The following is a 16,120-nucleotide window of genomic DNA, read 5'->3' on the forward strand; positions in this document are numbered from 1 at the left end:
CGTCTAACCACAGATTTGGATTTCCGACCTCTTTAAAGTAAATACAAGCAATAGGAAAGACAGTGTCCTTTAATAGAATTGAATTACACTCCAAGTTTATCAAAAGCATTTAATCTTAATAATCAATCATAGTAATGTCACACAAATTCATGAAGTGTTTAAGACGTGCCTGGCTCAGTTTGCTTTCTGTGTGAACTCTCTAAAACAGTGCAGAATTTTAAATAAATGACCACAAACAGAAGATATATTGCAACAGGAAAAATAGATTTTTTTTTTTCTTTAGAAACAAAACCGAAAGACAGAGTAGTTCAAAGAGAACAGCACCTTCTGTATCATAATCGTAACCAAGAGTTTCGTTATATATGAAATAACCAATTCAAGCTTAAGACAAAATTAAAAAAAAGAAATTACAGTTTCAGTCGAATGAATAATTCGATTCACACTTAACCTCATTCCAGTAAAATGCCACAGTATTTACAGTTTCATGTGTTTGTGTTTTTTTTTTTTTTTGTCTTTTTTTAAACAAAAATGCTTAAAGACCCTCAATATTTGGTTTTTGATAACCAACTCCAGTCAGATTTAATATAACCAGAGATTCTGCCTCATGGTTGGCATAGTGACTGTGTTCTCTCATATAATACATTTCAAAGAAACTCGAGCACCACAAAATATTTAGATACTTAGAAACCGCTCTGAATTTATGCGCACATATGTCCAATTTTTGCCGCTAATGATGGTTTAAAAAAAAAAAAAGGTGGCCTTTTGCATCCCTATACAAAAGACAGTTTTTATTTAGACACATTACAACTGTTCTGCCTTCTACACTCTACAGGAGAGAGGAGTCAATCCCTCACACTCTCCTCATGGGGTCACCCATCATAAGCCCATCAGGACAGTTTAAAGGTCAGAAAACACAACTTTATTGACTAAGCACCCCTGAAACTCTCCTTTCAAAACTTACTAAAAAATAATAATAATGGAACACAAAAACAGCACTGATGACCCTAAACAACAAAAACATAATATAATCAATAAATAGGAGAAAGAAGTTAAATAAAAATGTACAATTAAAAAAAAAAGAGGTAAAACAATTCACTGAAATCAATGACAAATCGTAATCTCACAAAAAATATATATATAATGGAAAAAGACCTGATGTAATCTTAAAATGCTCTTGTAAAAATGGATTTTATTTTAAGGAAATAAAACCATGATATTAACTACACACGCATCTGAGACAGTATTGAAAATTGAAAAAGTTTTTTTAAAACCCGTATCTTTTGAACCGTTCCAAACAAAAGTTATTTTTTTTTGTATTCTTAATGCTTTAGAAAAAATGTTTATATATCTATTATTAGTATTATTCATTTATATCTTCACTAAATACAAGTCACAAGGCCAATGTGGTATAGATCTCGACTGTTCTAGATTTTAAAATAAATTAATAGAAAAAAAAGCACCCAGGAAAAATATAAACAGCATTTACACATTTCAGTATTCAAGACAGAACGAGAACCCAAAAGTAATAAAAATGCAAACAAAGTACATAAAATCCGAGATGCCATTTTTTTTTTTTTTTTTTTGTCATTAATTACACGACAGCACAAGCTATGGTCTGCTGTCAAGTCCTTTAGGATCAGTACGTTGGGCTGCTGTCTTATTGGCTTATTGGTTTTGTAAACAACTTGATGTAAACTGGTTCATGATTGGCTGTTCAACAAGTATTAGCAGTAGTAGTACTTTAAAAAATTACAAATGCAGGAAAGTAAAACGCTAAAGATTTTACTAAAACAAAAACTAATTGTCCTGGTAAGCAAGACTTTTGGTTATGGCTGGGGTGGATGGCCGAGTTGATTTCACCGAGAGCTGGAGGCCTAAACATCCAATAGAAAAGAAAGAAAGTTAATAAATGGTGGTAAATTATAATAGAATTTTAATACAGTGTTTGTATGCTGCATTGAAAGGGCATACATGAAGTGTGTGTGTGTGTTCTCACCAAGCTGAAAGTGTCGTAGGTGTTCATCAGGTCCTCGATACGATATTGTTCCAGCACCACTACGTTGGAGAGATTGGGGTTGCGTTGCCTGGCGCAGTCCTCACAGTGCACCACGTACAACTTCTTACTCCCGTTCTCACTCGTGACAAACAACAGGTTAAAAACCTCCACCTTTAAACAGAAATTAATCACGTACATCAGGAGGATTCAACTAACATATTCAAAGGTCCGGATATGTAAAAATCCTTTACACAAGCAACTAACATGACTGAAGCAACAATGATTACATTTTGATGTGGAACCATGGCCACTTTTAACTGAGTGCTGATTAAAAGTTGGTTTAATAATTGCCATTCAGGTGATTATTTGGTATTATGTTCTTTCCACCTAAGTAGGTTTTAGACTACATTACAGTTGAAAGAATTACTTTCCAGGACGGACAAGAGTACAATGGACTACAATGACAACGTTGTTAGGTTGAATGGTGACATACTGTAGCAGATCCATGTAAGATTTAATAGCTTGTATACATGTATATCCACAAGGCAGAAATTACCATGTGTTTAATTCATACTTATGTATATTCCAGACGTTTAGCACAGATTCTAACCACAGCAGCAGTGTGAACACACAGTGATACAGATTATGGTTGCTTACTGCATATCAGGTAAACAAAAAACATCATTTTTTGAAATCTTGTGATTAGTCCATTTTATTGTTTCATCTGTGCCTGAAACTGTAGCTGAACTGTATGTGGAGAATATTTCTATGTACGAGTCTCTTTCTCCACTTTTGTTTGTCTGTATATATTTTGTTTTCATCACTGACCTCAGATGTACTTTTATTGAGCCTAGATGTCTACAGACAACAAAGCACATCTCCAAAGAGCCTTTGTTCTCTAAACAAAGCTGCTTTCTGAGCTAATGTTTCAAGGCCTGTAACTAGTCTCTGGATGAGTTGCTTTGAGCTAAATAATTTACACAAATGCATGTGTTTAGCTGCATCAGAGGATCTGCTACAGACTCTAAGCTGGTTCATGTTTAGCAATCTGACGTTGCTGAAGTGCAGTCAGTTTTTTCCCCCACAAATTTATCGACCCTGTTTCAGTTCAATAAAATACTTTGCTGTGTCCACATGTGGGCTATGCTCTACCAGTTATTGATCACTAATATAGACTCTCATAGTTGCAAAGTCAAAGGGGAGTTTTCGATTCTTTCTACAGTATGAAGACACAGAATTACTTACATCACACTCATTGCAATAGTACGCTGGTTCATCTTTGACTCTGTTCTGGTAAGAGATCTTCTTCCCTGCAGCTACAAGCTGGTCCCTCAGAATTTGAATTTGCTTCAGGGACTGCAGGAGACAGTGTCTGAAGATTGAGAAAGTTATGAGTTATAGTCCGTGCTCAGGGTACAGTACATATGATTTAGGAATATTTTTTATGCTTAAATTTGACTTAAATGGGCTTATTGAAATCTGTTTATATAATAACACACCCAGTAACCCATATCATGTTTCTTGTGATCTTAGCAGATACTCACTTAATCATCTTGTAAGTGTCAGGGTCTGTGATTTTAACCGTGCGGGCCACATTCCAGGAAACATGAATCATAGGCACAATGGACTTGACCTTTTTCACCTCATTCCATTCAAACCTTTCCAGAGCCAACTGGTACTGGTATCCTTAAAGAACAATAAGATGTACACAGTCACAAGAGTGTAAAAGACAGACTACAGAAGATTTACTGAATTATTGTCTTTATATGTGCTTTATTTGACTTCATTTATATACAGTAGATTCCCTAGCTGTCCACTATTATTCATACCTAGCGTGGCCACTAGGGGTCCCACTTACCATTTAGTGGACCGACGTTCCATGCAATGTTATTGCACCAACCCACAGCTTGGACCCAGTGTACAGTGCCTGCATTGATCCACACCAAATCTCCAGGCCTCTGGATAAAGCGGTACACTGGAATATTGGCGTTGTAGAGATCCTCCAACACTGGCCACCATGAGCCTGTCAAATAATCCACCCCATGCCTAAAAGTAAAAATGAAAAAATACAATCAATGAGATAATATTTCTAATGGATGACCCCAAAACAATAGCCCAAATATGTCCAAACCTGGTCATATAAAATAGTTTAATTTGATTGTAACCAAATCTTAAATAAATAAGGGAATGACATTAGGCAGAGTTAATCGAATATACAAAAATCATATCCTTTCATGTTAAAATAATTGGACCATCTCCTCAAGTGAACTTTCATGGTAATAATGCAGAGTCAGTGATTTAATTGAATGACATGGCTTCTTACTTCTCACAGATATCGCTGATGGATCCCCAGTAGTTGTCATGGACAGCAAACCACTCGCAGTCTCCAGGGCCAATGTTAATGTTCACAGAGCAGAAATTATTATTCTCCTGGTGACCTATGGACAGGCATACGAACATCAATATATGCATATTCATCGCAAGTGCATAGACAATACACAATTTACATACTGCTTTTGTCTTCCATTTATGTCCACTTTATAAGAATACATTAACTGATAATAGCATCTGTGCTGCTCTGCACACTTATGTACTCTCTACTGCATGCTCTCATCCCCAGTCCAAAAGTACCTACAGTCCAGAATGTTTTCCCTGCTGTAACATTTCAACTCAGGACAGGGTGTTTAATGGATTATTTGAATCATGTGCATTGGGAGCAGGGAAAACTCCAGCATGAGGGTTGGGAACAGGGTCCCTTAATTAAAATACGAGCACAGCTACAGATAGGTGTAGCATTTGCCTTCTCCAAAATGTGACCAAGATTTACCTGATAAAATCTGGACCAAGCAAAGTATATATATATATTCAACTGACAGCTCAGTATAATTGTCATTAAAACACATGTAAATACCCACCTGGTGTGCGACTGCCAGGGACCTTCATGTAAAGCTGTACAGTGTTCATGCCCAAGATGGTGTGGCCTACATGACTGAGCATATTGCCACTGGAGGACACGCGCATGAATGCTGGCAACTTCTGCAGCTCCTGTAGCTGGGACTTCCACCTGAAGGCAAACAAAACATACAAGTTTACTAGCAGGAACACAAACTATTGTACATGATGGGCAAATCTTAATATGCTCATTTATTACAAGAAGTAGTTTTACTGTGTACTATATAAGTTTACGATGTCCAACATACTTTGGTTAAAAAAAAAGACAAATGTATTAGAGTGTAAATTGCTAGCCTAACTAGTTCAGGTCTTTAGAACCAAATCTTCCATAGCCACAAAAACGTTTAGTATAACATACATAGTATAACAGGATATTATGAACAAGTTCTTTTTTCTTTACCTCTTGGGATCAGACAGGTCAATGTTAGTACCAAATTTGATGATTTTTCCCACAGGTTTCTGTTCTGAGCTGAAATAAAATTAGTACAATTTATTAAACAGAACTATAAAGTAAGGATGCATTCTATATGATCTCAATATTGGCACATGACAAACATGCTTCAAATAGTCCATTTTAAAATACCTGGAGCTTGAGGAGTTACTGCCTGTGCTGTCCAGGTTAATGACAGGTTTCTTCTCATCTTCATCCTCATAATCCTCATCATCACTGCCTTTCTCTTCCTGTAAGAATAGAAAAATAAATCTGAGTGATTTTGACTGAACAAATACTGGGAAATTTCTGAGTGTTATAAAAAAAAAAAAAAACTAATGACTAATAGTGCTCAGAAACACTAAAAGGTTATACTGACCTGTAGGCTTTCTTGGAAGCTGGAGGCCTGGTACTGAGCATATTTAGCTATGGTGGTGTGTGATCGGCTGCTCTCGCAAAGCCAAATTTGCCCAGTGCCACTGGAATCCCAGTTCTCATCAGCTGGCTGCTGCACCTGAGTTCTCACCTCTACTGCGTGTTCTGCATTTGCCTCCACCAGTGACTTTGTGGAGAAGAGACCCAAATCTGTATCCAGAGCAAAATCAGAAGACAGTCACAACCCAGAAAGTTATTGAGCATAGTTTTAAAAAGATTGTCCTCCTTGCCAGGAAAGCATATACTGATGCTGCACTTTGTGTGGTACTCACTCAGTCTGAGAGAGCCTGCTAGTCCTCTAATGACAGTAATGGGGTTCTTGGAGTCTGTGCAGAACTGAAGCAGCACAGGAGAGAAGGCATCCCTCTTGCTTTCCAGCTGTAATGGATAATGGCAGAAAATCAATCATTATTTATCTTTCTTTCTTTCACTTTTATACATAAAAATCTACCATTTTTAAAAATCTTCCATTGTACATATAGCTAGACTTTATACTGTATTTGCAGCATTCTATCACATATTTTAAGTAGCAACAACCGTACCAAACCATGAAGCCATGTGTTTATGTTTCTGAAACACTTACATAGATGCTGGGTGTAGGTGGGTTGAGCTTTTCCCGTGGGATTGGGTGCTCCATGGTCAGAATCGGTTTCACAGAGAACGCTGGAAGTAGATAGGACTCCTTGAATTTCCCCTTAACACGGGCACCCCTGAAAATGATAAGACCTCGTTTAATATTTATTTTGCCTATAGCAAGTCAAAGTAACCTCATCCCATTTGCTGTTCATTAATAACTGATAATCTATTAACCTTTAGGGTCATAATTTTTTAACTTAGTATTAGATTACTAAGTATACCAGTCTTAATTACAACTGTGACTATAACTCACTTGCACGATCTGATGATTTCACTGGCTGTGTTTTTGATGGTGATTTCCCCAAGTGGTATTCTCTTCTCCTCAACTTCAGAGGCAATGAAGGTTTCTCTGTCTCCACTTTCCACTTTAATCAGGCGAATCTTTAGCTCTTTTGGTGGGCCATCTGTCAGAGCCTTTAACTTCTGGAAGTCTGCAGAACCCAGTGCAGGTGAAGATGACGTACGATCCAAAGAAGAACTTCCTGACTTCCTCTCCTTGTTCCGGCATACCCATTCCTCTTTTTCACACCCTTCCTCTTTCTTTTTCTTTTTCTCTCCTTCTCTTTCTTTCTCCCAGACCTCCTTTTTCTGACCGTCTATGTGGCCCCTTTTCTCTTTGTGTGGTTTGCCATCCTTGTGCCTCCGGCTTGAGCTTGATGATGAAGACAGGACTGTATTTTCTTGTTTTTCTCTGTGTTTTTTCTTTTTTTCTTTTCTTTCTTCGTGTTTTTTACTACTGCTGCTGCGTTTGTGTTTCTTCTCCTGGTTATAGTCCCGTTCTCTTTTCCTGTCTTTCTCAGTGCGCGTTATCTGTTTCTTATTGTGGTCTGATGATGTCAGTGAGGGAAGATTGTGCCGGTTTAGCATCACCTCACAACTCCGTCCCAGCTCTGCAAGTGATGATTCTGAGATTGTTGTGAGTTTGGGCTTCCTCTCTACCTCTGAGGAGTCTTTTACATTACTATGATCATCTTCATCCATCAGCCCCTTTCTCACCCCTTCTTCCTCCTCACATCCAGAGAGATCTGAGTGGCAGACTACAACATCTTTTCTTTCTGGTGTTGATCCTGATGGTGAGAGAGGATGGGTTTGGTCAGAGGTAGAATTCACTGAGGGTTGGGTTTTATGCTTGAAGCCTGGGTGATTGATTGAGCCTGATGTGGGAGAAGTGCTTTGTTGTCTGCAGATATCTGGGCCCAATGAAAGTGATGAAGAGTACTTCACTCCTACCAGAGCTGAAGGAGGTGGTCGACCAAATGGTCCCCCACGGTATGCATACTTCTGGCTCTCCAGCATTGAGGCTAGGTTTTTAAACATGCTGTTTACACCTGTCTGATGCAGGTGTGGCCTCATAGGTGGTGGAGAACAGGAAGGTATATCATCATCTTGGTCTGCCTCTTCCTCCTCCTCCTCCTCCTCACACTCACTCTTCGCTCCCTCCGCTATTCCATAAAGCTTGGCCAAGTCACTATGGCGATAACTACTTCCTGTGATGCCAACACCACTATCTTGAGATTGAGTACTGACAGTAGGGTCGGATTTTTGGATGATTTTTAGTGTATCCTCCTCTTCTTCAAGCGAAGAAGTACGGCTGCAAGGGGATGCTAAAGAACCTTGACGACTCAGGACAGGTGGGCTAGCATGGGTGTCAGTAGAATATTCCTCTGTTGATGGCTGTTTTAGGGCAGGCATGAGGTCAGGGGCGAATGAATAACTCTTTATAGGTGCCACTGTAAGAGGAAATGGTATCTCTGGGTCAGGCTGCCCACCACTCTGGCCAGAGTATAGTTCCTCCTCCTTCTTAATGGACTCGTCTAACATCTTCATAATGTTTGCCAAACCGTCAGGCAAGAGCTCAGATGGTTCCTCCTCAAATTGGGCACTATCTGAATCCACACTGGAGCTACTGGCACTGCTGCCTAAACTGCTAAGCCCACCACTTGCCTGCTTGTGGAGATTGGCTGGGTTTGTATCTTTTGGCGAGGATGATAGAGTGTCCCTGGGAAAGGCCTGGTAGAGTTTGGGGGGTTCTCGCAGGTTCAGAGGGTTTGAGACAAGACCCGCAGCCTTGATGTTATGAGAGCTCTTCTGCATGGTAGATATTTTGGATGAACAGGAGGTTGTCTGTATTGGTTTACTTGAAGACTCTGTTGGGGCATGTTTAGAGGAATATATAGATGTAGGAATCCCTGAGGTATTTTGTGAAGTAGAAGTGACTGAAGCATTCCATTGCTCTCTCTGCCTCTGTTTTTCTCGGGCATAGTCTGTTTGAGGGGTAAGAGGTGGTGGTCGAGACCTTTCTACAGGATTTGCACCAGGGGCCAGCTGACGTGTAGGCACACCTCCCCTGCTCAGCCAGGGAAAAGGTGGGGATGTCTGGGATGGAGGTGAAACTGTGGAAAGTGTAATGGCTGGAGACAGGCATGGAGGGGGTGGATCAGTAGCAGTATTTGACAGCAAGCTCTCCACATTCTCAGTTGCAGAATCCTCATTTACCTTTTTGTTTCTTACTTTGCTATTCTCCGTATTGTGTTTTCTCTCCTCTTCCTCCTGTTCCTTCCTTCTCTCTTCCGTTCGCATATGTCCCTGAAGCTCAGCATCAAGCTTTTCAAGCGCTTCCTCAATGGACTGGGTGCTAGAGATGGCAGGTTGAGGACATGACCTTTGATATGTTTGGACAGGTGGCACCTGAGATGCGACTGTGGGTGCCTGATGAGGCAATTCATTATGCAAAGCATCAGATTGTTGTTGAGGGGCTGTGTTCACAGTGATGGACACTGCAGGCTGTGAGTGATGAAGGGGTGGACTTGCAGCCTGCGAGAGGATGTCAATTGCCTTGCTGGTGATGACACTATTTCCTGATCTCTGAAACCCTGAGCTGAGAGAGGAAGGAGCTGAGGACACTTTTGGGGTGTAATGGGTTTTGTCCTGCCCTTGGTGGGGAAAATGGGGTTCCTGAAGTTTTGCCTTCTGTTGGTGGTTTGGATGGCTTGCTGTGCCAGATTGGGCTCTCCGATACTCCTGGTGTGGGAGACTTTGTGCAGATAGCGTCGGACTGGGGTTTGAGAGTAGTGCTGAGGGATGTGCAGTCTTCCAGCTGTTAACAGTGCTGACTGTAGAAGCATTAGAAGAGGGCACTGAGCTCATGGTGGACAGAGTGTCCACACTACTGTAGCGTCCTACCGAACAAGGAGGACATGAAGGTTTCAGGGATGGCACTGAGGAGGTGATAACTGGTGCCCGAGCCTGAGAGGTGCCTTCATCCTGATCCTGCCCAGTTCTACTCTGCTGTTGCTGCAGAGATGAAGAAGAAACCTGAGAGTCCACAGATCTGTGATAAGGACCCAGTTCCTAGAGGGAAATAGATAAGATTATAAACACAAATTCATGAAGATTTTAATAAAACCATAATTAATCTGGACGGATTTTTCTTCAAATGTAAATAGACACTGAGGTAAAATATTTAGACCCTGGCTATTTGCTTCTGAATTGTACACTCACTGAGGCCTGGTTATCAAGTTTGATCTGGTTCCTCCAGGGCTTATGTGGGTTGCATTGAGGTGCTGAGTCCTGCGTCCCACTGTTGGAAGAGGAGCTGGTGGTAGGAACCAGCCCTGGATGGGGCTGGAATTTTGGGGGGCTGTAAGGCACGGTGGTGTGATGTGCTGGTTTGGGGACCGGGCATTCTCTATCAGCCAAGGTTGATGAAGGTTGTGGTAGGGGTGCCTGGCTGCCAGTAGACCTCAACCCAGAAGGATGCATTTTTAGGTTGGGGATAACCTGGTGCTTCCCCGGAGTCTGAGCAGAAGGCTTGTTTTTCAGGAAGGGGAATGTTGTTTGGTGGAGATGGACATTCTGTGAGGAGGAACCCAGTGACTGTGGTGATTGAGAAGGCTTAATGGGTTGGGGTGGAGGACCACGGCCTTGTTCATAGCCGCTGGCAGAAGTGATGGGAGGAGAAGAGATGGGTGAAGGTTTGGAGGATGGGAACTGTTTGTAATTACAGTCACCCATGTCTTGCTTGCGCAAGTCCTGCAAACAGAAATGAGGTCATTGAACATTTCAGATAAATGGACATATGCGACACCAAATTAACATTGTGCTGTAAAGCAAATCAGGAAAATAAAGGCCAAATTAACGTGCTGAAGATATAGAATCTTACTCCAGTTAAAATCTTACTGACCTGAAACTCATTGTAGTCCGTCTTGCGTTCTGCTGGAGCCCAAGTTGCTGCCCCCTTTTGCAGAGAGGGATAATGGGACTGAGGCTGCTGCAAGGGTACTGAAGATCCTACTGACCCTGAGTATTGGTGGGTGCCCATCATGCACTACAAAAGACAAACCAAAATTTCAAGCACTAAAACAAACTTCATAAATAGTACCCCATTACTAGCATAATCTGGACATCCTTGATAAACTAGTATGTTGTGTTCTAAAACAAAATGACGTGTCAGTAAAATATTTAATGGTCTGATGTATAGAAGTGTTTATGTAAAGGGTTTTACAACAGGTAGGTCATGAGGCAACCCTAAATAAGCAAGTGACAGGCCTTATTATTACACAACTGACCAATTTTTCAGTTGCTCTGTTTAGCCAGTGTTCCCTACCTGTTCTGAGTCAGAACTCCTCTTCCTCTTGCTTGGGTTAGGACAGTCTTCATTAAGCCTGTTTAGGGAAAGAGGGGTGTGCTGGATGACCGAGTTCTCTCCCAGAGGAGGTGCTGGCCGCTTTAACTGGCCAGCATGAGAGTAAGGGCCCCTGGGTGGTTGTTGCTGCTGTTGTTGAGACTGTCCCCACAAGTCTGGGATTGGAGGCATGGGCCTTGAACCATGTTGCAAATGAGGGGGTCCATACTGGGAGAAAGAAAGCAACATTAAAACAGTTCCTCAAAACTAAGTGAAAAAAACTGCTATACTATTATAAAATCTAGCTTTATGTAACTTATTTCTTGTATCAACAGCATGTTTTTTTAAACACAATTGAGAGAGCTTTTGCAAAGAAACTGTGAAGACCTCACACAAAACAGGCAGACAGTATTAGTAAATGCAACACATGTCAATATTATACTTCTCCTACCTTTAACAGCTGGTTAGCTCGGGCTGTGAGGTGTGCAGATGGTCCAGCATTGTATCCGTTGTGCAAACGGGCATGATCATCACTGGGCAATGGCTCATAATGCTGACCAAGTGGATCCCATGGTCGGGGAGGGCCTGGAGGCACCCGGAGATCCCTGTGCAATCCTGGCAACAAGGTCTGAGATAGATCCAGCTTTTCCCCTCCACGTGCCTGTGGCCTGAGTACACAAACACAATTTTGGGTAAGACTGTATATAATACTGGGTAAATTGGAACAATATATGTGCTCAAACACTCACCCACTGTTGTAAAATTTACTTGAATGATTTAGTCCGGTCATGTGATTGGGTGGGATGTGAGGGAGAAACTGAGGTTGACCACCAGGTGAGCATCTGTAAGATTATCAGTTATCATTAGTGAGTATTTACATATAATAGAAATTGAGTCAACAAGATGCACTGGCTTGTCTACAAATCGGTGCATGGTATTAAAACATAGAGAGGTGTAGCTACCTGGGGGGAGGAGGCCAGGCACAACCACCCATGGGAGCCCATGGTCCCCGGTTGAGTCCATCCAGAGGGAAAGGGTCCCGTGAGCTGCGCGCACCAAATTGTTCCACGGTGTGATGCATCCAGCCTGCAACATAAATGATTATCATCTATTTATATACAGGAAATTTTTGAATTCTAAAAAGGATAATAATAGACTATGCTAAAACTTTTTTTAAATGTGTTTTTATGAATATTACCGACTACAAAATAATTGCTTTCTAGTAGATAATTTTAGATCTTAGCTAAAATTAAGGCAATATTATAAAACTGATAATAAATCAACAGTAGTAGAAAAAAATCTGATTTTTGAGCAATAAACATCACAGCTAATCTAGTTTATCAAAACGCCACTCTACTTATGCAGTCTCCAAGTAGAAAACCAAAATGAAATCCTCACACTTGCCTCATGTCATACTGCATGTGGTTGTGTATGTGATAAATACATTTTTAAATGAAACATAAAAGACTCTACATACAGTATGTTTGGGCTTGTGTATTGATTTTAGTTACTTACCACACTAACTATGTACGTGAAGCCCTCCACAGCAGCAGAGAGAGGGCCACACACCAACACTCACACGCTGTTTAGAGAACTGAGGAAAGAAAACAAAAAAGATACACAAATTAAACAAATTTGAAGACCATATGCAATCTTGCCTCTCTTTTTTTAATGCTTCTCTTATTCACATCCTCATGAATCCCTTTGAATTCAAAATATGCAACAAGTCACCAAACGAACAATAATGAAAGTTGTTTTTAATCAACAATTTTCAATCTCAGTTTATCAAATGATTTGTAACAGTTGATCTCAACAAAGAAAGTATTAGCAATGTTATAACTGCTAGCAGCTGTAGGGGGCAGTAAGCATGTGGGGTGTGTGTATGTGTGTGTGTGTGTGTGTGTGTGTGTGTAGCACAGATGGACTAGTGGGAGTTCAGCTATAGGAAGAGAGTACTGAGGTCATTATAAACCTTCCTGGGGCCTCCTGGCACAGTGAGAGAAAGAAACAGAGGGAGGGAAAAGCAGAGGGCCCTTTGGAACCTGGCCAGCAGTGTGTAAGGGGTGTGTGTGTGTGTGTGTGTGTGTGTGTGTGTGCACGTGTGTGTTTGCACACTTGTGTTAGCATATAGCCTTCTGCTGAGCTTTGACTGTGTGTGTTGGTGTTCGGCTCCTGTGTGTATAACAAGAAAGACACCGATGTTAATCTTATTAGGCTAGGGGTATTTTGAGAAAGAGGGTTGGGGGGTGGTTTCGGATACCCTGGGAGAGAGAAGGGTAGAATGAATAAACAATAGAAGTGCTGAACAGGATGGACTGCGCATATATAGTCTAAAATTCTTAAATCTAAAAATGGTCTGAAAATCTAAAATTACGGCAGTCTCCGAGAGAGAACTGGCTACATATCAAACACCCACACACTCCTTCCTACACGACCAGATTACACAGACACAAAAGTCATCAAATTAAAACAAACTGTACCTATGAGGCACTCTTATTCAACACAAGTTAACTGTGACACAAGCACACACAGCAAGTAAATGGATGACACATCACTGTTCAGCAGAACTAATCAGAGTGTGTGTGTATGTGAGAGAGAGTGTGTGTTTTGAGCTTGCACTTCCCACATTACCTCCCATTCTCTATGGTTCTCTGTATTCTGTGCTATTTCAAATCCTCTGTGATATTTTAGGATCTGGAAAAGACAAAAATAATCGTGACGTCGCTATTCGGTGCTGTTCCTACTATTTCACAGGATGCTGTTGTCTAGGTCTCAAGACTCAGGGAACACACACACACAGTCACGATTTTCTATCTCTCAATTTAGCATCTAGTGTCTGTGAATAGCTGTGATTGTTGGCAAGTCATATTGCTGAATTACAGTGGCTTAAATTACTGAAAAGATGAGATGATTTAGGTTATCAAATTTCACGTTTTGATTTCGGCGCTTATTTTAGACTACTGGTGTTTGAGATTCGACCATCTATATTATACACAACAATTCAGTTGACTAGTGAACCTGATATACATTTTTCCTATAGGTAACGGTGCAGCTGCTTATATTAGAAAGCCTTTCTGAAATCATCCTAACATCATGGTTTACAATACTGCCATGCAGTGGGTCAGGTTTCTTTTATTTCAGGCTTCTGGTTTCATTTTCCGGCTCCAGAAATTAGCTCCACTCTTAACCCATACAGAATTGTAATGCTCGGCAACTGTTCTCATAAAAAGCGTGTCGTTTCTAAACACACATTTTGTGATTTCTTTTGAAATACAAATAGATGCTTTAAACAAAATGTCTAGTGTTTCAGGATTATAAAATAAAAAAGTATAATGCTCCGTATATGCAACAATAGCAGGAAACTGAAATAAGAAGGCATAGAAAAATTAAGGCATTGGATCTGAACACACACACACACACACAGAGGATGCTTGTGTTATATGTCCAGAGAAGGAATGGTTGGGGTACAAAAGCCAACTATCACCTGAGCAAATCAGTGGGGAGAGGAAGAGCAGGGTTTCTGGGTTAAGAGCAAAATAGAAATGTAAATGTGTGTGTGTGCATGTATATGTTTCTAGGTTAAAGTTATTGTGTGTGTATCAGTTTCTAGGTTAAGTGATGCAGAGCATGACAGACAGAGGAAGTGACTGAAGTCTCATTTAGTCAGAGGGTATTAATAGACTACACACAGCTTACTCACTACTGAAACTAGTCCAGAATCTGCTTACATGCAAAAAAAAGTCATCTTCTGAATGACACCTCAAGCCGAATACATATATATACTATATGCTAGTTGAGCCTACTTTAAACTTAGCCATATCATCATCTTATGACTTAATCATCACACAAAGTCATTTCCAGTTATCTAGATAATCTTTAAAAGTACAAAATACATACACATCCGGTTTTAGCTTCCATACGGTTATTTCATATTGTAACTTACCTACGTGTCTGTAATTGATGCCATGAAAGACAGTCATACAAGACAGAATAAGAGACCAAATCTAACACTAGCCATCTGATATATCAATCATATTTAATATTGCGTGTACATGCATGTGTTGGAAGCATAACTGGGGGAAACCCCTCTGAGTCAGATAATGGAGACTATAGGGTTTACCCCCAAAAGACTCCGCCCATAACACGCTTTCATGCTTTTTACGGTCAGGTGATCGGGGGCGACCGCTGAAAGTGACAGCGTCGGGAATTTCTCAAAGTATTGTGTCATCAAACCCGGCTTTGGCATATTGTTTTAATCATGCAAACAGGATGTGATGTAAAGAGGTTGGGTTTTTTATGGCTGTGCCGAATCGGGGATTCCTGAGCCAAAAGTTAGCCAGAATTTACAGAGAAAATGGCTAGCGTGGGTGGGATCAGAAAGTTTAGAAGAAATGATTTGTGGTTTGGTTGGTTGTGTGCTTTTGGTTTGGTGAAAATCATAGCCCCAAACTGTGTAAGACTATAAGACTAGCTAATGTATGAAGATCTAATGTATAAAGATTCTTACATAATGGACTTAGTAAATGTTTGTTTTACATTTTTAATAAGAGAAAACAGTATTTACTATTTGTTCTAAGATTTTATCTTTTAGATTTGGGGGTTTAGTACCAAAATAGACTTAAGGTCACTAGTAAGGGTCACCAACCATACATCACTAAAGACATTTCTACTACTGACTAATACCAGATCACAGTGTTACCCTCAAATCAGCTGTCTAAAGTTATAAAGAAATGAATAACAGACATAGATAGATTATATATATATATAATATATATATATATATAGAGAGAGAGAGAGAGAGAGAGAGAGAGATAGAAACAGGCATAGTTTTGCTATGTAGACGAAGCTTGTGGGTGAACGTCCACGTTTGACCATTATGTAACAGGCCTCAGTAATCAAAAGCACTTTCTCTCATTGCGAGTGTGTGCGTGAGTATGTGTCCTACTATGCTGGTGATGTAAATTGGAGCATCATCATGATGTAATCACTGCGTTTTAAGCCCACATGCCCACACACCCACACACCCACTGAGTGTACATTCTGATCC

At 40.4% G+C, this 16,120-nt stretch overlaps 1 protein-coding gene across 7 annotated transcripts in view; it reads right to left on the minus strand.

Moving 5' to 3' along the window:
- Nucleotides 1-489: 489 nt before the first annotated feature.
- Nucleotides 490-16,120, minus strand: part of kdm6ba (lysine (K)-specific demethylase 6B, a) — an 82,729-nt gene continuing 67,098 nt past the window's right edge. For 6 of the 7 annotated variants that reach the window (XM_058395784.1, XM_058395780.1, XM_058395782.1 and 3 more), the window contains 20 exons: nt 12,589-12,667; nt 12,036-12,159; nt 11,823-11,915; nt 11,525-11,741; nt 11,056-11,301; nt 10,633-10,776; nt 9,951-10,481; nt 6,703-9,800; nt 6,397-6,523; nt 6,086-6,191; nt 5,758-5,963; nt 5,532-5,629; nt 5,349-5,417; nt 4,912-5,060; nt 4,320-4,434; nt 3,855-4,042; nt 3,541-3,682; nt 3,242-3,368; nt 1,997-2,167; nt 490-1,874 (listed from right to left, as the gene is read on the minus strand). In XM_058395784.1, coding sequence (XP_058251767.1) covers nt 1,857-1,874; nt 1,997-2,167; nt 3,242-3,368; nt 3,541-3,682; nt 3,855-4,042; nt 4,320-4,434; nt 4,912-5,060; nt 5,349-5,417; nt 5,532-5,629; nt 5,758-5,963; nt 6,086-6,191; nt 6,397-6,523; nt 6,703-9,800; nt 9,951-10,481; nt 10,633-10,776; nt 11,056-11,301; nt 11,525-11,741; nt 11,823-11,915; nt 12,036-12,154 — 5,964 coding nt within the window. In that variant the 5' untranslated portion in view covers nt 12,155-12,159; nt 12,589-12,667 and the 3' untranslated portion in view covers nt 490-1,856. Of the gene's footprint in view, nt 1,875-1,996; nt 2,168-3,241; nt 3,369-3,540; nt 3,683-3,854; nt 4,043-4,319; nt 4,435-4,911; nt 5,061-5,348; nt 5,418-5,531; nt 5,630-5,757; nt 5,964-6,085; nt 6,192-6,396; nt 6,524-6,702; nt 9,801-9,950; nt 10,482-10,632; nt 10,777-11,055; nt 11,302-11,524; nt 11,742-11,822; nt 11,916-12,035; nt 12,160-12,588; nt 12,668-13,704; nt 13,768-16,120 lie in introns of all 7 variants that reach the window. The other variant, XM_058395786.1, reaches the window with a different exon arrangement.

This window comes from Hemibagrus wyckioides, linkage group LG07, assembly GCF_019097595.1.
Source record: "Hemibagrus wyckioides isolate EC202008001 linkage group LG07, SWU_Hwy_1.0, whole genome shotgun sequence".
NCBI lineage: Eukaryota > Metazoa > Chordata > Actinopteri > Siluriformes > Bagridae > Hemibagrus > Hemibagrus wyckioides.